General features: G+C 42.0%; 1 protein-coding gene across 1 annotated transcript in view; it reads right to left on the bottom strand.

Annotated features, from left to right (window-relative positions):
• Positions 1–12,663: 12,663 nt before the first annotated feature.
• LOC307133493 (CMP-N-acetylneuraminate-beta-galactosamide-alpha-2,3-sialyltransferase 2-like) overlaps positions 12,664–25,203 on the bottom strand; it is a gene marked incomplete at both ends in the record, with an annotated part of 28,339 nt that continues 15,799 nt past the window's right edge. The window contains 5 exons of the mRNA XM_079828575.1: positions 12,664–12,831; positions 12,936–13,061; positions 16,747–16,792; positions 17,183–17,362; positions 18,189–18,382. Coding sequence (XP_079684701.1) covers positions 12,664–12,831; positions 12,936–13,061; positions 16,747–16,792; positions 17,183–17,362; positions 18,189–18,382 — 714 coding nt within the window. The remainder of the gene's footprint in view (positions 12,832–12,935; positions 13,062–16,746; positions 16,793–17,182; positions 17,363–18,188; positions 18,383–25,203) is intronic.

Below are 25,203 nucleotides of genomic sequence, written 5' to 3'. Positions count from 1 at the left end.
CATACAGCCAATGATCATGTGTGAAAACACATACATAAATTGATCACTTAGAAATCAAAACTAAGGTTTGAGAAAGAAAGAATATGCATACAACAAAATATATTGTTTCATAGCAGCTTCAGTAACAAGTTCAAAACAAATTCTGCTGTAAACCGGCTCTAACAAGCCAATATAGTGTCAATATTCAGCTCAAGTGACTTCAGTGTTGATTCAGTTCAGTTGATTTCAGTTCAACTGTAAATTCCTCAGTTGTGCATTGTGTAGTTAGATATATGCAAAAACAACATTTTTGGAAATAGTTAAAATAGTTTTGCACAAAGTGTTGCTTTTGCAAGAGATGTCTGATGTTTTGTGTGTAGAGTTACAAGAAATGGAGCCATATTTTCAGAAATTGTGTGTAAGCAATTAGATAAAACTGTAAATGAATCCAGTTTATTTTAGTTCAGGACTCATAGTCCAGGTGTTAGTAATCTGTGCTTAATCTTTGTTCCAGGCAACAATTTTTTAACTCACGATTAAATAGATTAAGGCCTACTCTTGGCATAATTTAAACCCTGTCCAGGAAACCACCTCTTGAAAATCTGCATTGATAATTCATAAAATGTGGTGTGAGCTCAATTTAAATGACAATTACAGAAAAACACAATCTGACTTAACTATAAACACACAAACTTGTACTTTTCACATTTATGATTAATAGCCATTTAAAAAATCATTCACAGTGCAGGGTGGAAAAATTAATGTTGGTATGTAAACTGTATGCTTTACTTGATTTATTTGTGTGCTTTGGTTCATTGTCTTGTTGCATCACATAACCTCTCTAAAGGTTGAAGACATGAACTGCTGTCCTGTATTTTTTTATTTTTTTTACATAACATTGGTTATTGCTAATGACATACAGAGTAATTAATCTACACTGTGAGCCCGGACAAGTTGAATCTACTTAAAAAATTGGAGCAAACTGGTTGCCCTAAAAATTTAGTAATGTGTACTAAAACGAGTACATTTAACTTAAATTTAAGTTAACATTTTAACTTAAACTTTAAACTTGTTTTAGTCAAAAAAATTCAGAACCTAGATAAAACTCCCCCTGCTGCTACTCTGATTTGCATTTGTGTAGCTCACAGCATGTTCATTTACATGATAAAGCCTCCCCTAGAATTAAGGGGAGGGGGGGAAAACTGCCAAGCAAGGCCCACGTCAGTTTCCGACAATTTACGGCAGTTTTCGGTGTTACCTGCAAATTGCCGTGCACAGTCGTAAACCTGAAGTTTCACGGCAATCTACCGTGTCACATTCTGACGAAAATCCCACTTTTCATGCAGTGTCAGGGGCTCACATCTCATTCCATTACATGCAATGGAAATCACTGTAATCATACACACCCACCATGTTTTCTTGACACAAAACCATATATGTGACACTTGCCGCATTGCTCTTCCTCCAAAAACTCAAACAATGTGGAAAGACCTGAATTGTCACTGACTCTGTGATTTAATCTTTTTTCTTTTGAAATCTATTGTCAGATCACAAATCAAATCTTGCAATTTCAAATAAGGAACTAAAGTTTAACTATGTGGTTAAAGGTCCCATGGCATGGCATTTTTCTATTATTTTGTAATGTTTCCTGAGGTGAACTTATATTATTAGTATGATTTTTACATCAAAAAATTTCATAATTTAGAAATAAAAGGCATTTTTTCTATACTGTTACCTTCTGGCTGAATGCCCTGTTTCAAGGTGCGTGTCTGCTGTTGTGATTGGCTGACATCTTTGTACTTAAAGTCCCTGTAAAGTCAAAACTAAACATGTGTTCTGAGTTCCTCACACCACAGATAAATGTGTTATTAACCACCCAGCCAAATTTGAATCATAAAAAAATTCGGGAAGTACATAAAATAGCTTATCAAAAACCTGAAAAAATGAGCAGCATTCTCTGCTCTCAAACGCTGGGGGTGTGTCCGCTGTCGGCGCCGAAACCACGCCCACTCGCGGGAAAGCGGCAGTAGCACACAAGACAACACTCACTGATCACGAGCGTCTATGATCACAACGCACCAGATGTCGGCGGGACGGGAGGATGAAGGCTTGGGCGGGGGATAGTCGGTTCTGCAGCGGATTATCAGTGAATCCCAGTTGTCTCCGGTGAAAGTTTGTAAAACGAACTGGTGTAAAGTCACTGCAGAGGTAGGTGTCGGTGATGATCCTCAGCTCTCCATCAAGGCTGCTGTTCACAAAATTAATCCACCTCTTCGTCGTTTTTGTTTTATAAGCTGTTATGTAAGTTGTTGACTATAGTAACTAACAGTACTAACAGTAACTCGCGATCGAACTTTTGCGAATGTGCTCTAGTTATGATCGTGTTAGGGGAGGAGCCAGGCTCGGTGGCTCCAGTGCGTCATGGAGCCACCGTTTTAGCCCCGCCCAGAAAATCCTGAACACAGCAACGGTGAAAAACTGTTTAACGGTCTAACTTCTGAATTCAGTACTTAATAGTTCACTGTCTTTGTAATGTGTTTCAGCAATACATTTCTAACATTTATAATGTGTTTAGAAACAAATCTCAGAATTGCCTTTACAGGGACTTTAAAATTAGATTATGTTGCGGAGGGGGCGTGGTTTAGCGAGGCACTGCACGCACTGCATGCATTGAGACTGACTGGCACTCCTAAACCACGGAGAGCTGGAGGAAGTTTTATTGTACTGAGTTGTTGAGAGTGCTGTGCTGTTAGCACGACCTTATTTGTATCTGAGAGTTCTGAATAAACAGTCCCAGTCACGTCGACTCTGTCTTCTTCCACCTTATTCTACGAACTTTGTAACACATGTAATGTACCATTACAGCCGTCAAGATGAACGAATCATCAAAGTGTGGATAATAGCATTATTTTATTATCTATTCCTATCACATAAAAGGCTGCAGTGATGAGCATTGAGTACAGACAGTCTGTTGATCGCGTGAATGCAGTGATCTTGTCATTGCAACACATTTTCTCTCACAAAATGCTTTCACCACAACTAACAGCAAACAGGACGTCGATATGAATACAGTAAGAGCTTCGCTGTGCAGCATAACAGCGTCATTCATTATAATGGCAGTTTGGGCAAGTGTGCAGATACACTCGCGACATGTGATTGACAGCTTCAACCATCATAAAGAGTGTTCTTTGATCACTCTCTGTAGTTTAATCACTTAAAAACGGATTTGTTTCATTCTATTAACAGAAACGATCGTTTTAGTCACTGGCTTGATTCACTGATGCATTACGCTTAGGGCATCAAGACGACGATCATTAAACGATCTAGAAAGAAAGTGCGAGCATCACTGCGAGAACACAGTGCGAGCATCACTGCGAGAAGCAGAAAGTGTCCGACTTCACTACGTTTGCAGGTCCTCCCCGCCTGCATGCGACTACTCTCGCAGATGTCAAACAAACCTATTTCCTATCTTACAAGCTGAAAGTCTGAGTGAACTTGAATGATTAGCTACACATCAGAAATCACTGATCACAGATCAGGCATTCATGAACACTGTTACTCACTGTTTGTTGCGGTGCTGTCGAATCCATATCGTAAAGTCTGTTTGTAAAGCCTGTGCTGACATAAACTGAATCAATTTTCTCCGAATGCTCTGGGCGGGCAAAGCAGAGGAAGGGGAGGTAACCTTTCTTGGTATGACGTCATAACAGGAAAATTCAAGATCAGATCATCTGAGCTGTCAAAGGCAGAGAAATACAGCCAGAACTCGGTTTACACACATCAAAATGTCTAGCCACTTGGGGACCATATACAGGCTAGGGGAACTCATATTAATGTTAAAAAACCTCATAAAAAAAAAATGAAATTTTCATGCCATGGGACCTTTAAACTGTTGTCATTACATGTCATAAGCCGCATTTCCACCGCAGGAACTTTCCCCAGGAACTAGGAACTTACGGGTGTCGAACGACATGAGGGTAAGTAATTAATGACAGAAATGGCCCATATTTATTTTTTATTTTTTTTTAATCTTCTGCTCTCAACCGCCCAGTCAACTCCACTTAATGAGAAATTGAAGCAAACCAAATTTAGCTGAGATTGGACTACGTTTGGAATTTTTCTTTACATTACATTTACATTTTGTCTTAATGACCATAACAGCACATAATTAATAATTATACAAGGTCGTTAGTAAATGGTGAATTAGGTTAAGAACATTTTCAATGAAAGTGACATGTGTAGGCCAAGTATGGTAAACCATACTCAGAATTTGACCTCTGCATTTAACTATCCAAGTTAGAGAGTGTGTGTGTGTGTGTGTGTGTGTGTGTGTGTGTGTGTGTGTGTGTGTGTGTGTGTGTGTGTGTATTCCTGACCTGCTGTTAAACATAAAGCATTAAACACATTTCTTACCTTTCTTACCTTTCTTACCTTAACTTGTTTAACTTGACTCTGATGACGACACAGCTGTTCCACGATTGGCCAGATTCACCGCATGACAGCGATCACGTGTGTTTCGTGTTTATTCTAAAACCTTCAGTTCCACTAATGCTTACAAATCTGTTTTTTTTTATACCAGTAAAACCTCCTTTCATTTAGTCGCGATGTTATATTGTCATTTTTAATAAATCTGATAAAAAATGTAGACCCTGCTTCATTGATAGTGAAGGCTTATATATGTTGAACTTTATTCTTGTACAAACACATGCTGTATTAAGCAGTGCATAAAGTATTACATGACAATAATGTCTCTGAAACATCTTTGTATTGACAAATATTGCATTTATTTCACTTCAGCTGTGATAAAGTATGCAAACACAGTGCGAGCATCACTGCGAGAAGCAGAAAGTGTCCGACTTCACTCCGTTTGCAGGTCCTCCCCGCCTGCATGTGACTACTCTCGCAGATGTCAATCAAACCTATTTCCTATCTTACAAGCTGTAATTATGAGCTCTAAGAGGACATAAAAGCTTTTTACAAGTTGAAACCATATAATTGCAGTAATTAAGACCACAGTAATTTCATCAAAGCAGAGAATGCAAAAGAAGTGCTGCAAGGGGTGTGAATTCCTTATCTCTGTGCTCTTTGGAAATAAGGGATGGTTCAACTCAATAAATAGTTATTGAGATGAACGCACTTTCTTTCCAGTCACATGAATGCTTCACTTTGTGTGTCGGAATGTTTGAATCCAGACCTCTACTCTACAGGTTTATGGAATAAAGGGTATGCATTGACGTCACTTTCCCGTCGGAACATGCCCACTCAACCGGGACTGAGTGGCAGAACAGCTGCTGTATGACTGGATTTATTATGGGAAAAAAAAGTGGCAACCTCCCGCAGTTTCTCTTGAATCCAACACGGAAGTGACTTAAACTGCAATTCATCGACTGGCCGCTAGAGACAGGCTCCAAAAGGGAATCAAATCTGTTTCTACCCCATGTTAAAAAGGACAACTTTTTTTCCCTCTAAAAGCAATCAGTAACAGTCCCCCGACCCCCCCTGGTTTTGTGTGTTTTTCGCGGCATTCACCAGGAAAACCAATGCTGCCTCTCAGTTTTTTTGCCACTCAGTGGGCGTAACCGCAGTCACTCCGGCCGACAGTGGCTTCACGTGCATGCCCTCTATTTCAAGTCCATTTATTAACATGACGTCAGAACCCAGAAGTCTAATTCACTGCTGGGTTTTTAAAATGCGATTTTTCAATTTACGAGTAAAACCTGTGGTAAACATAACTTATATATAACTTATAATATATATATATATATATATATATATATATATATATATATATATATATATATATATATATATATATATATTCTACATAAACATGTAGCTTGAGAATATCACAGTATGGACAGCATTATTTCTTCATTTTTAAATGCTGTTGTCACAGGGTGTTTTGGTGTTGGTTCATGTTCATGTTTCATGTTTTTAGTTCATCACGTTTACTGTCATGTTTCTAAGTTTGTCTTGTTCTTCTTCTTCTTCTTCAGTGAATTTTATTGGCAGTTTGCAATCTTTGTGCATTACCGCCATCTACAGGATTGAGGTGTGATCACATTGGGAAATCATAGTTTGGCTGCGTTCGAAACCGCATACTTCCCTACTATATAGTATGTAAAAAGCAGTAGGCGAGCGAAGAGTATGCTCGAATCCTTTGTATTCATAAAAGAGTAGGCGAGAACTACCAGGGTTTTGGAGTATTTCTCGCGAGATTCGGACGTGCGTATACTGATGTTGCGTTCGAATATGCCTACTTACCTACTATATAGTAGGCGAAAACAGTACGTGAAAGGAGAAGTATGTTCGAAACCTCAGTAATCATAAAAGAGTAGGCGAGAAGTTCCCGGATGGCTTACTGAATCCGCCCAGATTGTGAAGTACCCATCGTCGGATACTTTTCTATCCCTGCCTTCCCATGAGGCCACAGGAAAGGATACGTCAGGCGGAGAAAAGCCAATCAAATGTGAGTATTACAAACCAAAATCACCGTTCCTTGTGTTAAAAATTAAAATCGCATTTGTTGGACTACTGTAGAGTAACGTTAAACTGTTGAATTGTTAAAAGTGTAAAGACGACAGACAGTATAGTGTAGTTGTGATTGGGCTGTAAAAACACGTTTTATTATGTATGAGCTCCAGTAACACACACACACACGTCTCCAAAGTGGATTTACATAAACGATATACTTAAAGATAAAGATGCTTACTAAATGTTTATTTAACATCTGACAGGAACATTTTCGATAAGTATTGCAGATGACATCACAGCATGAAATAGACATCTGATCAGAGTGATGTGTGTGTGCTATAATGTAGAGTTCACTGTGGTCAACACTGCTTACTTTACATGAACGTCAGTAATGTTAATAGATCTACATAAAGTAACTAAACATAAGTTATCTTTTTTTATTTGTCCATTAGTACTGTTGATGAATTGAGGAACATTAACACATCAGCAACTACCTCAACATTTAAGGCAATTGAGCACATAAACTTTTATGCTTTTATCAAGGTGTTGTTTAAGATACAGGTAACATGAAAGTTGTCTGATGTTACAGGGGCAGAAGAGCACGTGTGTGTGTGTGTGTGTGTGTGTGTGTGTGTGTGTGTGTGTGTGTGTGTGTGTGTGTGTGTGTGTGTGTGTGTGTGTGTGTGTGTGTGTGTTTATCTGGTGGAGACTGGAGAGAGGGTGATGAAGGAAGCCTGTCATCAAAGGCTTTGAGTATACTACAGAAATGAATAAAACATACATTTAAATCTTAAGTTGTATTTTATTTTAATTTCAAACAGAGTTTTTTCAGCACTTTTCTGATTCTTGATGTCTGTGCATTTGCTGCAGAGCTTCTGTGGTTGAGCCTTGCTCAAGGACACACTGGTGGTGACGGCTGCGGAGATCCAAGCAGAAACCTTCTGCTTATCAGTTCAGTGTTTAGCCCACTACACCACAAAAGTCATTAAGCTACAATACAAGTAGCATGTAATTGTAAAAAATATTAAATCAAATATGGCAAGAAATGGGATGCTGACAACATGAATTGTAAAACGTTTTAAGTAGTCATGCTGATGGAGAGCAGGCAGACGGATGTTTGGAGTAGACATCAGCAGTCAGATTGTCCCGCACATGTTCTCCACTCTTGCTTCAAGGTTGTGGGGTTCAGGAGGACATGAGGGACGGCTGGGACAGGCGAAGGTGTTCACGGTGGTCAACTGCTTCATCAAGCTGTGTTGAGATGGCAGCAGATGTGGGGTTCACCGTCTGTAAATGTGTGATGGTTTGTTAGAACAATACGTTTGAATAAAGCTTTGTTTCATGGTGACTTATTCATTTGTGATGTTTACTTTTATTCATTCTTTTACTCATTAATTCATGTTTCCTATTGTTGTCAGTAAATAAAATATTTTATTAACTCATGCATTTATTCATTGCTTGACTGAAAATTGGTATTCACATCGGCTGCATTTGTTCTAGTGTATTTTCATGCATCGCTATGTCATATGACAACAAGTTGCATTTTGCTTGTTTTACTAAAACAATATAATTTTCAGTAAAAAAAAAAGTAATATAATTAAGTATTGGTCAGCATTTGTTATTATTATTATTGTAAGTGTTTTAGTGGGCTAGCAATGCAATTCATTCTGGGGTAATCTTAATTTTGAATAGTAATAACTTACATTTTAAGAGTATAAAATCAACAGTGTTCTCCCAAGGTGAGATCTTCGAGCAGCTGAAAGACGTCCTCGTTGCAGACTCTGAGGGAAACCGCACAGGTCGGGCTGTGGAGTTATTGATGCTTTGAGCTGTTACTGCACCTGTCACTCATAGGCCTATCTTTTATTTTATAATTACATGGTTGTATCTTTAACAATCCTAATAATAAAACAAATATCATGGGTTTGCATACATTATATACAAAGAAAAAACAATAACAAGGTTAGATATCTTTGAATAAGGGATTGAGGGATAAAACAGGAGTTAAATTTAAAAAGGAAAATATAAAGGAGATTTAGGCCAATTTTGCTTGTGGATGACATGCTTTGCATATAAAATAAAGAAATTAACAACATATTTAAGAGATCACGATTGTGGGTTTTGGTAAGGATAAAACTGGTTCAGATTAGTAGGGTTAATATCACAAAATAAATGGGCAGCTGTTTCTTCAACAAGCCCACACAATTAGCAAGTTTAATCAATATTAAGATATTTATAGGTCGATGAATTAAACCTGTCACTCGTCTTTCAAGTTGTTGCGCTTGAGATAACGTCGTAGGTCACATGATAACGTCAACATGGCGCATAAAGTGCGGATCGCATTCATACTTCACGAGATCAGGCAATATAGTACCTACTCTTTTAGACCTCGTTAAGTAAGTACTTATTGAAAATGAGTCCCTACTCAATGAGTATGCGGTTTCGAACGCAGCCTTTGTCTTGTTCTTTCAGCTTCCTGGTTTTGTCATGTGTTTCATTGTCATGTGATTCCCATGCCCTCATGTGTTGTGTCATGTCATTGGCTAATTGTTTCATCACTGTTCACAGGTGTCACTTGTCTTGTCATTAGTCTGTGTATTTAAGCCCTCATGTTTGCCATGTGTCCAGGTCTGTTATTGTCATTGTAACCCCCAATTTCCACCGGCTGCGTTATGGCTCCGTCACGGCGGCGGAGTCAATAGGTTTCCATTAAAGTCAATGAGTGTATTTCCACTGAATGCGTTACAGCTGCGTTCCGACTCCGGCGATCCGCAGCCCTCCGCATCAGATACGCAGAGCTTCTATTTTTGCCGGATGCCGGAGCGCTCCGCAGCACTACAGGGCAGAGTACGCAGGACAGGAAGTCGAGTGACAAAACAGAACAGCCAGAAACAAAATAAAAGATCCGTTTAATTTTCAAAATAAAATATACCGCGCTCATATTTCCCTACACTACACCTTGAAAACGTCATAATGGGTGGAGACAGGCTTGTTGTAACCCCGTTGACACGATGCATGAAGAAATGCTGATTATTGAGGTACAGAATCAACCCATCATCTATGACCCCTCACATCCTTTTTATAAGGACAACATTAAAAAGGATGCGGCGTGGAAAACTATAGCAGAAGTGATTGGTGTGGATGGTAAGTCACTATTTTTGTCCAAGAAATAAAGATAGAAAGCAAATAGCTAGTTATGTACTCGTAATGAGGAGTTATATAGCTATACAGGTTAAATATCGCGCGATCACACCAGAATTCGCGAGATTACATGGGGCCTTGTGACGTCAGCTGTCAGTCATGACCGCAGCCGTTCCGCAACAAATCCGGACCTGGTGGGTATTGACGGACGACAGAACACGGAGCTGTCACGCAGCGGAGCTGTTCCGCAGCCGTAACGCAGCCGGTGGAAATTGGGGGTAACCCGTTGTCAGGCAAGTCTGGTTATGTCCTGTTTTTTGCTAAGTCTTTGTTTCTAGTCAAGTCCTTGTTTTATGTTTTGATTTATGTTAAGATTTATGTTTAATTAAAGAACTGCACTTGGGTCCAAAAACTTGCCTCCAGTGGATAAACGTTACAGCTGTATACAGAGTCTAAAGTGTCACATGATCCTTCAAAAGCAGGCCTATGCTGATTTGGTGCTCAAGAAACCTTTCTTATTGGTATAAATGCTGAACACAGCTGTGTTAATCTTGATCTTGATTAATGTTGTTGTGGAAACTGTAATATACTTTTTAGGATTCTTTGCTGAATAGAGAAATTACGTTACATGTAGTATAAAAGCTCACGAAGACGAGGAGGAACAGAAAACAGGATATTTAATAACAAAACTCACAGAATTCATAACAAACACTAGTGATGTTTGGTTCTTGAAAGAATCGTCCTTTTGAGCCGGTTCATTAATCAAACTGAATCTAACTTTAGTTCCAGGTTGGTGGCACAAGATGCAAAAGCCCGAAGTAGCACGTCCGACTAAAAAAGAACCGAAAGAGTAGGTTCAGACATCTGTCCAAGGTTGCTGAGGATTACAGAGGACTCAAAAGGAACCAAACAAGCCGGTTCAACCAGCTGTCGAAGTCTGCCAAGGATTACCAAGGACGATTGAGTTGGCGACGCAAGTCTGAAGCACGTAGGCTACTGGAAACATGCTTATTATGATTTTATTAAAACCTGCAAAAACCTTTCTGTCAAGATTATTTAAATACACTTTACTGTAGTCTATTGTGCACGCAGATTATATTTTAAGTTGTTAAGTGAAATTTATGTTTATAAGACTTTATAAGAAAAATGTTACATTTCCACGTTTGTTGATCAGTGCCTGTAATGTGTACTGTAGTTGCGCAATTTTCAGTCGATTCAGTCTGATGAAGGATAAATGAATTAACTCTGAACACAAACAACAACGAAAGAAAGGCAATAATTAGCAAATGCACTCACGCAAATAACTTTATTTGATGTGCATTGACACAGATTACTTTATTTGAATGTTTCCTTGATATAACATGACACTGAGAAATGCATAAAAAAAAGCATAAAAGAAATGTATAGTGACATCATTGCATGATGACATCAGGAACCTATATATCTGCTTTTTGAACCGGTTCATTGAGCGGAACTGTCCGAAAAGAACTGGTTTGCGGAAATTAATCGGACTTTGCATCAATATCAAACACATAAGCTGTGTCCCACTTAAAGGGTGCGCACTTTGAAGGCCGTGAATGGGCCTTTGAAGTGCACTAAGGCTGAACCGAGGGGCTAGGTCTGCACAACAAAACCCCTCCAATTGCTAATCATAAGTTGCAGAATCACGGGCAAAACGCGAGGGGTGGGCAAAATAACTATTGCTAAAGTAAAGACAACTTAAACCTGTGGACTATAGGCTACAAACAACTGTTAAAGCAACAGTGTAAATGTAGCCCAATTCAATACTTGGCAACACCGAACCAGGCGGCGTTAAATAGCCTATATCAGGTGTGTGACAACAGCCCATCCCGGTCCAGCAGCACCAGCGTCTCCCCATCAGCTCAATTGAAGTGTACAAACAAACGTTTTCTTCTTTTTTACCTGTTAATTAAAATTTCAGTGTTTTTCTGATGTTAAACTTAAGTTATATTGTATAAACAGTTGTAAAAGTACTATACTAATGTATAGGCTATACTAGCAATTTATTTTAATTTACACATTTACAAATAAATGTATTGAAGAATTTGTTTAATGTACAAATTATAACTTGCATTACAAAAATAAATCATGTACAGAAATCGCTTCTCTTATTTAGCCTACACATGTCTACACAATAAAAAAATGTAGGCTAGCTATAGTAGGCTATTACTTTGGTTAATTTACAAATAACTTACATTACAAAAATAAATATAGGCTATAGAACATTTTCATTTTTAACTTAGGCCTATACATTACAAAAAAAGAACAATGGAGCAATTACTTTTCTACATTTATAAATAACTTGCATTACAAAAATAATGATTAGGCCTACATTTTAAAAAATAATATAAAAAAGTTGTTCTGTGCATCCCGGCCATGAGTTTAGAGAAAATAACATTCAGCCTTTGTGGTCGGGGTTTGGAGGAGACTTTCAGTAATGGACCGTTGTCAGTGAGCAACATTAATTAATTTGTTCGTTCATTCATTCATTCATATAGGAAAATACTTAATTTCACAGTATAGCTATAAGCCAACAGTTTTCGTTGATTTGTATTTTGGCTTATAGTTTTGAGTGACAGATGTCGTATTTTATTTAGCCTATATTTCTCTGTGACATTTTTAAGGTGTTGACAGTAGGCTATTGATGAAAATAATTTTTCAGTATTGCAAATATAGGCATGCTATGAAATCTGGGCTAGCTAGGCATCTGCTATACCCTTCTTTTGCCTGAGAAATGGAGGGTGCATTTTGAAGTCGCTTTCGAATTGCGGCAGCTTTCGTCATGCCGCTGTGATGCAATCGCACTTCAAATGTGGCCTTCAGAGGTGCAGCTTTCACATTGGGACAGCCTTCGTAGTGCCGTTATGATGCAATCGCACTTCAAATGTAGCCTCCGAAGTGCGCAGCCTTCACATTGGGACAGCCTTCGTTGCGCTTCGTTCACTGAGCCAACACTTTTGAGTGGTATCACAATATATATATATATATATATCATAAATACAAGTGAATTTTATTAAATGATCATTTAACTGAAACTCCTCGTCCTTCTTACCACCCAGAGTATAGACTGATCAGCTGCCTTTCCTGAAGTTTTATGATGGTCTGGTGCTCAATCTCTCCACTGTGTTTACCAGTGTGTTTGAACCTCTTGGGCATTTTTTCAAAATAGTGGTGCCAAGTGCCTTTACCGTTAGCGCCAAAGCCAAACACACTGACCTAAGCACAAAAAAACACATCAGCAAAAGTACCTGACATTAGTGCACAACACACAAACCATAGACAGTAAGCTACACATGCTCTGTGATCGCTAAAAGCTTTACCTCATCACAGATGTGCAGGGCGAACGTCAGTACAAGGAAACCCGTGGATGGGTAAGATCTTTGAGACTTAATGTGCAGCCACTTAGTGTGCACATAATGCATGAAAGCAGGGTGTATAACCATCACCTGGAGGAAAGAGAGGACAATTAGCGAAGAACAAAAAAGAACTTTGATGTAAGTTTATTGCAGCCTTTACAAGCCACTTCAGAATCTACGATGGGATCTAAAAGTCTGACAAGATCTGGGACTCAAAACCTGATAATCCTTTTAGGATTCAAACATACGTCGGACGTCACCGACGAATTGGGATAACTTCGGGGAGCCCCTATCATCTTTGAGTGTATACAAAACACTCGAATGCAGGTGTTAAAAATCATGCAGGATTTGCATCTCCCGCCCCGCAGCACGGATATAAATGTGGAAGTAGATGCAGTGCACATTTGTTTTCCACTGAGGAGCCAAGCTAGTGACTCGGCTGTAAAGCGATGGCACAGCAAATGTGGCGACGGGACATACGTCTCAATTTCCTCGTTCAGGGAACGAGGGTTACATATGTAACCGAGAAGTACGTAACCGAGACGTACGTACGTCGGACGTCACAGACGAATTGGGATCCCTATGGAAAATGCCACAGTTACTGCTACTTCCAGTGCCCTGTGCAAGCCTCTCAGGCCCCATACTAGGGCGGAAGACTTGTACAGAGAGCAATCACTGCGTTCCACATGACCCCTTTAGTGACTATTGGATAAAATAGTCTGGGAAAGCGTGCCCCTTTCACGCTGTTACTGGCTGGTTGAAGCGAGCACACGGGAAGAAACCGGCTCTACACGGAGGCTACAGAATATAGCGAACATGTTAGGTGTCGCCAAGCCCCGCAGCTCTACATATTTCTGCCAGCGAGACGCCATGCGCCCAGCCCAGGAAGAAGCAACACTCCTAGTGGAGTTGGCTCTCAGACCGAGCGGGCAAGGCACGCCTTGGGTTTGGTACCCCAAGGCGATGGCATCCTATGTAGAGTGGGCCATCCTCTGCTTGGAGACAGCCTTTCCCATCTGGTGGCCTCTGTAACAGGTGAAGAGCTGTTCTGAGGTCCTGAAGCTTTGCGTTCTTGTCTACTTATAACCGTAGCGGACGGGACAGAGAAAAGCCAGGGCTGAGTCTGCCTCGGGCACATATCCGGATCACGTAAGAGTTAGTCGGCCCGAATTCTAGGCATGATTCGTTGCGTGCAGGTCCCCCAACCTCTTGATGGAGGCCAATGCAGTCAGGAGTAATGTCTTCCACGACTTCTGCAGTGCCGTAAGCACTAGAGATAAATCCCAAGAGGGTACAGAGAGAGAGCGAGGTGGATTAAACTCCCGCTCCTCTCAGGAACCTGACAATCAGATCATGCTTCCCCAAGGACTTACCATCAACTGCATCATGATGGTTTGAGGGTGGAGGGAGACAGCCTTCACTCCAAGCCACCTTGCAAGTGAGAGCACCAAGCTGACCGAACACTTTCCAGCGGGAAGAACACCACTCAATGAACAGGTTCCACTTGAAAGCATAGAGGCACCTCGTAGAGGGGGCTCTAGCTGAAGTGATGGTGTCTACTATGGACTGTGGTAGATCACCTAGAACCTCCGCGTTTCCAGAGGTCTGGACTCAGGTGCCAGAGGGTGTCCCGTCTCTGAGAAAGCAGGTCCTTCCTCAGATGAATGGGCCAAGGAGGTGCTGTTGCGAGGAGCATCAGTTCCGGGAAACAGGTCCGGTTGGGCCAATATGGCGCAACTATCAAGACCTGCTCCTCGTCATCCCTGACCTTGCATAATGTCTGTGCAAGGCGGATCATCGAAGAAAATGCATACTTTCGTAGGCCCCGGGCCAGATGTGTGTAAGTGCATCCGTGCCGAGGGTCCCCTCTGTCAGGGAGTAAAACAACTGGCAATGCGATGTGTCTGGGGCAGCAAACAAGTCTAGCTGTGCGTTCCCGAAGCGTCTCCAGCTGGACCGGATGGATGGAGGCTCCACTCTCTTGGAAGCACTTGCTGTCGTGAGAGCTCGTCGGCTGCATGATTGAGCAAGCCCGGAATGTGAGTGGTGTGAAGCCACCGCAGGTGCTTCTGACTCCAAAGGAGGACATGCGACAGGAGTGTAGACCACCTTATCAGTTGATGTAAACAGCGGCCGCAGTGCTGTCTATTCGCACCAGTACGTGCTTGCCATGTATCGGCTCTTTGTGGTGGCCTAGCACAAGACGTACTCCTAACAACTCGAGGCAGTTGATTGTGCCAATGCAGTTGAGGCCTCGTCCACAGACCCGAGACTGCCTGCCCGTTGTACATGGCACCCCAGCTGGTGAAAACTACAGCATGCCTGGACACTTGTTCTAGGGGAACTCCTGCCCTAAGAAAATGATGGGTAGTATGTGAGTCTCAATCTTAACGCAGAGATAGTTATGTGGAAACATGAACCCGCAGTGGAAACATGAACAAAATGCTGCCTCAGCGTGCTGAATGCCCAAACATGTGAGGCAACGATGTGTGACCTTCATCTGGTGACAGGGAACGACCACATCCAGAAACACATGGATGGTAAGCCATCTTGAAAAAGACGTTTCACACCCACACCACTCTTTTAGGGAAATAACTTATGAACTTGCTGAAGCACCCAGGGCTGGCCGTGGTGCACAGCAGAAATAGCGCAGCCTGCTGGAACACTCAATAGAGCGCCCTCACCTCCAGCTGCAAAGCAGCAACTCTTTGAAGACGCTCCCGAGTGCAGTACACAGTGCTGTGAAAACAGCAGTTGTTGGCACAAATGCCATGACCACCGCTGTAGGTGCCGTCACTCCAACACCCGAACACAGAGAGGTAGACTCGCATTGTAAGACACTCTTCAGACAACTGTAGACACATCAGTCTCGACTCCTAAGTAAAAGAAAAATGTGCGCTGCATCTACTTCCGCATTTATATCCGTGCTGCGGGACGGGCGCGAGATGCAAATCCTGCACGCTAATGTGCATTGGCTCGTTTTGTATACACTCGAAGATGATAGGGGCTCCCCGAAGTGATCCGACGTCATCATTACTGTTTTTACAGTGTGTACTATCGCTGAGCATTAGGAAGCCTCCGGACATAGCTGGAGTTTAGTTATGGTAATGGCCGTTTGTTTCCAAAATACTCACAGTACGCGGTACACAAATCACAACAGATAAGGCGAACTGACCAATCAGAGCAGAGTAGGCTTGCGGAAAGGAGGTTGTGAACCGTGCAACGTTTTATCAGTAAAATAGTTTAACAACTTAAAAGCTACATGACATTTCTCACTAGCTAGGTAATAATGGCACTTTACTTGGAACAGATAAATATACAGTTTTGCTATTAGTAGAGACGGTGCTATCGAACATGCTTAATCTCTCTCTCTCTCTCTCTCTCTCTCTCTCTAATAACTGCATTAGTCTGCTATCAGTGCCTCAACCCTCTGTTACTAGCTCTAAAATTATATTTTGAAATTAGCAACGGAGGCTTGGGATTAGGTGCATAAGGAATTAGTCCTACACACGAGAGTGTTTTTAAGGACAAAAACCTGACAAATGTCTTGAAATACATAATCTGAACAAAGTTTTGAGGTGTGGTAACCCTAGTATAAGCGGAATACTTGACTCCCGGCCATTGAATTATTGAAAAATAATGTACACTCGAGGTAGTGACGTGGGTGCATTATCACCTCGGGTGTGCATTATTTTTCATTCACTAATTCAACGGCCTGTCGTCCATTATTCTTTACTTTTTGTTAACACAAAATCAAGATACTGTGTGACCTTACTTTGTCCTTGTTTGCTTGTAGCTTGTCTATAACCTTAAACCGTGTTCTGTTGAGTAATACAGAAAGACAAAAAAGGGTCAAAACATTCTAAGAAATAATTAATGACAAAATAAATTTTCATATGTCATTCAAGATATAAAGACTAACCAATGCCCTGGTCATAGTTCACCTCCAAATCAAAAGACAGACAGACGGATGCCTGCCTTTACATGCACATGAACTTTAATGACATCCCATTCTTAATCCGTAGGGTTTAATATGGAGTTGGCCCACCCTTTGCAGCTATAACAGCTTCAACTCTTCTAGGAAGGCTTGCCACAAGGTTTAGGAGTGTGTTTATGGGCATTTTTGACCATTCTTAATATGATTTTTTTCTCCCCTTACATTTTGTGATTAAATGTGACCTTGTTTTCATGATATTTAACCATTATCTCACCGTTTAATAGTTCCATCAGTTAGAGCACTGGTGACCCACTTGATATCCAGTGTTTTGAAGGGCAACAGCACCAGATGGGTGGTGTTGTCCAGATGGGTGGCACTTTCTGGGTACATGATGCGGTGGGTCGTTCTGGATCCCACATCTTTTTCATAACCCTCAACTGGTGCCTTATTCATTCTGAGGGAGGCAGAAATATAATATTAAAGTATCTATCATAATTACAAAAAAAAAATATCATTAGAGTGGATGTCCACTTTCAAAGTCTTGTGGGGAATAGGTTTTCATGCTTGATTCCATATTTGACAGTTGCAGCATCTCTTCCCAGGCTGTCAGTGACGCTTTAGTTCCTGTCTCTACAAAGCTAGCACAATGTGCTCTGATTAGTTTCGCTGAACCAGTGTGTTGTGATTGGTCAACCACTTTGAGTGTGTTTGAGAAATGACATGCCCCTTGCCATAACTGTTTCACGAGTTTGTGTGCCCATATCATTTAGTGAAAGTGGTAAACAGATTTGGCTTGCTGTCTGCTAAAGAGGGGCTCGGAGAGGATATTATACCCGAGCTCCGATTGCCCCCCTATAACAGGCAAAATTTTACAAAAAAGGAGGAGGGATGCTGCAAGAACTAACAACGGGAAGAGGTAAGCTGCTGGTTTTATTCCTTGGTATTAATTGGAAGATTAGATGGGCGTACTCCTCCCAAAATTACGTTTAATAACTTCACTAGTTTCGACACACTGCTAACGCAACTCAATCAGGACTCGTCCCCCACCTCTTTTTTTTCTTCTTTTTTTTGCGTACTGTATTCCTTTGGCAGGAATTATTTCAATGAGGAATATTGTGAGACGTGTATGTTCCGGGAATATAAAACTACAATGGAGGGAGTTTGCCTTTTTCAGGGAGTTTGCCTTTTTCACCTTTTTTGTGTTCAAACATCACACACTAAAGAAAGTTGAAAATGTAAAAAAGCACAATAGAACCCTTTTAAATAAAATAAGAGTTTACCTCATTACAAAATCATGACTGTCTATAAGAGGACCATAGAATGATCCGAGAAGGTTCCCAGAGTTCCCCACCACAGCACAGGTTCGGCAGCGGGATGGACCAGCGTCTCTGTAGTGTTCCTCTCCAGGAATGACAGAGAACAGCTCCTGAATCACTTTAGAATAACTAGCTTTGCTCTTAGTAGACTGTAGAGACTGTGGATGGATTAAAAACAAATCTAATGTCACAGTGATGCAGGAAAGTGCACTTCTACAATCAGCATGAATTTATAATCAAATAGAGATTTGAAAATCACCATTAACAAAATATATAAACTATAACTAATGACATCAAAAATGCTCATTAGTTAAAAGGCATTAATGGTAAATGGACTGCATTTATATAGCACTTTCAACAGACCCATGGTCATCCAAAGGGCTTGCCTCACATTTCCCCATTCATACACCGACGGCGGTGTCAGCCATGCAAGGCGCCATCCAGCTCGTCGGGAGCAGCTGGGGTTAAGTGTCTTGCTCATGGACACCTCGATACTTGGTCAGGTGGAACTGGGGATTGAAACACCAACCTTCCGGTTTGTAGACAACCTACATGAACCACTGAGCCACTGCCGCCCACATCAAGCGATAGTTAATTAAAACCATATAGAGATTCCACAAAAATACTAACCAACACAACTATTTAGTACACGGTTATACTGTTACAAACTGCTTTTAAAGAAAATCGACATGTCACTATTTTATAGTATGGGATAGTTGTTATAGTATAGTATTAGAATGCAATGAGGAATTGGACATCTAGGAGGTGAAGGAATGGAGACCAGACCCTGTTGTCGAGTTATCAAGTTTAGATTTTATTGATTAAAAATAAGTAATGTGGATCTTTATGAATTTAAGGAGTGCTGGTCTGGTCTTGGTCTTGTCTTGGTCTCAACACACATTGGTTTTGGTCTCAACTTGGTCTCGGATTAGGTGGTCTTGACTACAACACTAGTAGGAATTGCTATTGATTTGTCTATTGATTTGTCTATATTTGTGATGGCCATTTCTTTGGTTTTAAAAGTGAGAGGGCTTGGTAAAGAGGGGAACTATAGTTCCTTGAACCAACTGCTTTTCTAATTACTTCTCTTAACTATATGTATTTAAAGTAGGCCTGGTTTGAAAAGTTATATTTTAATTGAATTTAATTGATTTCTTCATTTGTAATTGAATTGAATTTTAATTATAATTGGCCCAGGCATGCAAGTCTCTGATTCCATGTTGAAAAATTGATGGGTTTATTATTAATAAGAAACATGGGATTATGCCTTGTGGGGTATGATGTGACAGTTCAAAGTTGTATTTTAATTAGGGCTGTCAATCGATTCAAATATTTAATCGTGAATAATCGCATGATTGTCATGAGTTAACTTATGATGATTAATCGCAACTAAATCGCACATTTTTTATCAGTTCTAAATGTACCTTAAATGAATACTTTTCAAGTTTTTAATACTCTAATCAACATGGGTATAGACACTGAGTTCAATGTTCCACTGTCTGGCTACTTGCAGAAAGTGCTCAGCGCAAATGTCAGCATAGTGCCTCTTGTCTGCCTTCATAACGGTCAAAGCGTGCGACCAAAGTTTCCAGTGCGTGTCAAAATAATGCGCTGTGACACCCAGGTAGCTATGGTTACTGAAGGAAGTCTACTGAGTGCTACCGTGTTTGTCTGTCTCAACGCCTCCTCAACTTTAGTTTCTCATCTTCATATAAGTTGTGAATCTAGCTTGTAACGGTGGCCCTTGAAGGTAGTTCATATGTGGAATCGTTAAATGTGATGCAAATAATTTTAACCCTTTTCTTTCTCCATTTCTGTTTGCTTCTGCATCCTTTACGTCTATGGCTGCATCTTCATTTCTCCAACTACTGGCTAGGCCACGGGTCAAACAGAAAATGTGCATTGCATTAATCTATGGAGACAGATTAGACTCATTAATAATTCACGCAAAAAACAAGATGCACACGTGTAACCAATTTCACATGCATAAAACCAAATTCACGTGCACAAAAAACAATTCACGTGTGCAAAATAAAATTATATATTCATAAAATACATTTCACAAATGCAAAACACAATTCGTAGATTTACAACTGAGCACAAAAGCTTTCGAATATTTAAAATGTACACGTTCATCCTGTATTGTGAATGTGCAAATCGTCATTCACGTGTGAATTGCCTTGGATTGTGTGTGTGTGTGTGTGTGTGTGTGTGTGTGTGTGTGTGTGTGTGTGTGTGTGTGTGTGTGTGTGTGTGTGTGTGTGTGTGTGTGTTTTTGAGACTTTCCTGGCAGCGCTCTCCTCCCACTCAGATCAGTCGTACTCTTTAGCCAATCAGATTTAAGATTATCAATCGGCCAATCATTATCTCGTGAGGACGTGCCCACCTGGGTGTTACATCATCAGCTTTCGACCACAGTTAGAGATCATGGCTAAGCAGAAGTATGTGCAGTTTGATCGGTTAATTTCTGTGTTTACTGAAACTAGGAAGTTAGAGATCAGTTGAAGCGATAGTTTTTTAAATATTAACAGATGTAAGCAACTGTTGTGGTAATCAGATGTCCCATATGAAGAGGAAATTATGCTTGTTTTGTTGTGTTTTAGCTGCAGGTACAGAGACAGACTCTGTACCTGTAGGCCTACCTGTAATCTCTCTCAGTTACAATCACACAAATGATTGCAAACAATCATCTGAGTGGCCAATAGCTCCCATTTAGCGCTGTCCTCATCGAGATTGTTTTTTACATAGTGAAACAATATTTTTATGAGCACTCATTGTTTAGTGATGAAGATATTTTCCCATTTGTGCAACAGTATACAGTGTTAAATTATTATTACACACTTATTGTTCCCCTGAATTTTTCAGGATTATACACCTTTGACGTGACATCTGGATAGCAGTCACACAAACATCTAAATTCATGTTTCTTTATTCTCTTTTATACTTTGTATTAATGTATTAATCTATTCAATACACATGTACTTTCATGTTCTGAGCTGTATTGTCATCTCAAGGTTTTTAATGTCACAGGACAATGTTGTGAAGAATTCATTTTACTTTGCCTGGCAGTTTTTATGCTGATCAGACAAAGGTATACTGATCATAGAGATGCAATTAACATCATGCAACTAAGATTACTCAGTAAACTATATTCAATTATTTTACCATCACTTAATCTCCTGCTCTTCCTCTGTCTGTACCTCTTGTACTACGTGCTGACTGCTTTAAATATCAAACCAAAATCTGATGTGTTCTGACAGAGAAAGGGGTAGTGACGACTAGATTGAACACATTTAATTTGTTAACTTTTTACCTTAAGTATTGCACTTAAATGTATCACTTGGCCATAAACGTTTATCTACTTTAAAAGAAAAGAAGACTCTGACTGGAACACTACCAACATCACTGACCAGTCATGCATTGACATTGTGCCTCCACTGCCCCGTGACTGAAGAACTTGTAACCCAGCTTCAAACTGTTAGTCAGCCAATCTCACAACTATAGAATATACATATAATATATATATATATATATACATATAATATATATATATATATATATATATATATATATATATATATATATATATATATATATATATATATATATATATATATATATATCATCTCCGGTTACGTATGTAACCTAGGTTCCCTGAGAACAGGGAACGAGACGCTGCGTCAGCTTGACGCTACGGGGAACGCCTCCAGCGTGACAGGTGTCTGAACTACTATCGAATCACGGCAATCCTATTGACCGGCGACAGCCTATGATGTCATCAAGGTGCGACCAGGAAGTATAAAAGGGCGCCTTGCCAACATGACACCACCCTTCGTCTGAAGGGACTGTTTGGCAGGCAAACCCTGAGGCATGGCAAAGCGACGCAGCGTCTCGTTCCCTGTTCTCAGGGAACCTAGGTTACATACGTAACCGGAGACGTTCCCTTTCGAAAGGGAACTCGCGCTGCGTCAGCTTGACGCTACGGGGAACGAAATACCAACGCCGCCATGCCGTGGGGAGTGCATGCCCACTGGCAGTGACAACTGTCATAACAAGCAAATTCAAAAGAAATGCCTGAACCACTCCCCCTCTGGTCACATAAGGCTGTCAGTGACAGCATTCCCTACGTTCATAGCCCAAGCTATAAGCCTGAGTAGGAAGCTTCAAACACTTAGAGAAGTTCTACCCAGGCCGCTCAAAGGCCTGGATCCAACCCATTCGAAAGAAGGGGGCTCCTTTAAGGGAATGTGGCTAGGGGGCCCTAGGGCGCCCCAGCCAGCCACTACTGCCACCAAGGAGGCCTAGCTTGGTGCTTTTTTAAACGGGCACTTCGGCCGGGCCATCCTTGTCTGATCGAGAACAGAGCCTCTGGATACTCGCCTCCTGGAGAGGCATCCAGCCCAAGGGACTGCAGACTGGCAGTGTCCTCCTCAGACCGGATCTCAGAGACGGGAATCCTGGAGTGCAGTACTCAGCATAGCGCTTTCTACCCTTGCCAGCGAGGGTAGTTAATCTGCTCGATCCTAGGATCTACTGAGCTATTATCAGATAGAAACACTCAGGAGGCCAGACTGGCCTAAAAACAGATCTAATTGGGAGGCCACCCTAGGGGCCTACGACCACCCGATCAGGCCCAGGCAGCTTCGGCTCACATACGACCCTCCGAAAGGAGGGGAGCTTAAGGGGGCTGCCCGGTAGGTAAGCCAGGTTGCAGGCTGAAATCCCCTCCTTGGGGACCAAGAAGCAGAAGCGACACCAGTCGCGCCAGGGTAAGACTTTACCAGATGCTGCCGGCTAAGGGCCAGATCACTGATAGCAAGTCACCACTGGCTGTCAGCGTTACGCCAGTTAGCAGTACTCGCACTGAGAACCAAAGACCCGTTTAGGGAGGCCTAGTGAGGCCCATTGTATAATAGGAATATATGCCAGAGAAGTCTGAGAAATCAGGCTCAGGTACTCGCTTAGTGGGAGGCCTGGTGAGGCCTACTACCTGATCGCAGTTGAAGCCGACTGTCAAGGTAGCTGAAAAACGGAAACTCGTTTTCTCAGGGAGGCCTAATGGAGGCCTACTACCTGATAGTCAAGCTACAACAGTTAACCGAGCATCCTGACTCGGGAAGTAACCCTCAGGGAGGCCTTGTGAGGCCTACTACCTGATAGCAAGCTTTGCTAACTGCCTGAGCGTCTGACTCAGGAACTCATCCTCAGGGAGGCCCTTGTGAGGCCTACTACCTGATAGCCAGCCCTTAGGGCCTGTTTAGCGAGCCTTAGGGGAGGTTTAGTGCTTAGGCCTACCGTCTGGTAGCAAACTAAGCCAGCTGCCCGAGCACCTCTGACTCGGGAACTCACCCTTGGGGGAGGCCTGTTGAGGCCTACCACCCGATAACAGGCTTTTTAGGGAGGCCTGTAGAGGCCTACTACCTGACAGCAAGCATTGCTAGTTACCCGAGTATCCTAACTCAGGAATTCGCCCTCAAGGGAGGCCTAGTGAGGCCTGCTACCTGACAGCGGGCCTGCAGGGAGGTCCAGTCTGCTACCTGCAGGCGACTCGTGCTAACTGTTTCTCATTTTGATGGTCCAGGAGCCCAGAAACATGCCCTCAGGGAGGCCTGGTGCGGCCTACCACCCATCAACAGCTTAGCATCCCATGCAAGCTGACACAGCGACTGGCGAATGGGAGCCTGCCTTCAGGGAGGCCCAATGGGGCCTACCACCTCACAGCAGGCCTGCAGGGACGGCTTCCTGGTGGCAGGAGTGAAAAACTGGCTGTTATAACCTTGGGCTGACAGTAGCTTCTCTGCTGGCTGACAAAAATTAACATCCAACTGCTAACTAGGGTTATTAGTTGGGAAACTCTGCTACTTGAAGCTGACATCGTTGGGGAGCAATATATACCGCAATACACATGGGGCCGAACTTTGCAGAGGCCTACCAAGGCTGACTACCTATTTTCCAGGTTGCAGCTAATAAATTGCCAACCTCCCCAACCGTCGGGACTCACTCGCAAGGAGGCCTGTCTCTGAGGCCTTCTACCTGAACTGGAGTCTACTGCCAAGACTGCCCCAGCTGGTTACTCACAGCCAGCTGGTCCTACAATCCATCCCAGCCTAGCTGGGTGACCCATCCTGGAGGCCTCCAATTCCTTCTGGAGCCAACTGTATAATGGTGCAGTCTTATCGGCAGCGCCTCTACAAGCACTGGAACCTAGTCACATTGTCCATAGCAGGGTACTCGGCAAACCAAACGCCCTGTACCCCCTAAGCGGGGGGAGTACCACATACGCCACCCACCTCATGGAGGTCCTAGCTTTAATAGCGGCCTACCATACCGTGCAAGGGCGTCAGCCATGGCAATGTTCTGGCTACAAGGGAGCTCACGACCAAACCAACATAAACAAAGGGTTGCAAAGTGCTGCTCGACCCGAGCCGTGGGTGAGGCAGAATGATACAGAGCTAGGAGTGGAGGTACTCAAATCTACCCTGCCTTGTCAGGGGAGTACTATCAACTGGCCAGGGCATATACAGGAAGGGCCAGCGCCTGCCAAAAAACTGGCGGCCTCTAGAAACTAGCTCTGGAAAGCCAAAAACGCCTCAACCCAGCCCCACGACTACTAGCTAAGTCACTATCAATTCTGCACAGCACCAACCTGCATTACTAGAAAAAGCCCCAGAACGCAGGTAAGGGGGCAGGCCTTGGCCGGACTACTCTACACAAGAGGAGGCTACATTAGGGACAATAATAAAGCTAGATTCAAAAAAGGAACAGCTACCCGGAGTGCAGACGCTTCTTGGCGTGCATCTCCGTAATCCCTAGAAAGCCTAGGCCAATCTAGATCTGTACCCGAGGTCCATAAAAGGGCCGCTACTATTGCACCATGCAAAAGGGGCACTCGGGTAGAAGTGCCAGTCGTTAAATAGATCTGGCTCTAGATCTAACTGTAGTTCTAGCATGGTCTGATCCTGTATTCTCCAGAAATTTA

Source organism: Gobio gobio (assembly GCF_949357685.1).
Source record: "Gobio gobio genome assembly, chromosome: 11".
NCBI lineage: Eukaryota > Metazoa > Chordata > Actinopteri > Cypriniformes > Gobionidae > Gobio > Gobio gobio.
The sequence above is the reverse complement of the archived record's forward strand: the minus strand, read 5'-3'. Positions and strand labels throughout refer to the sequence as shown.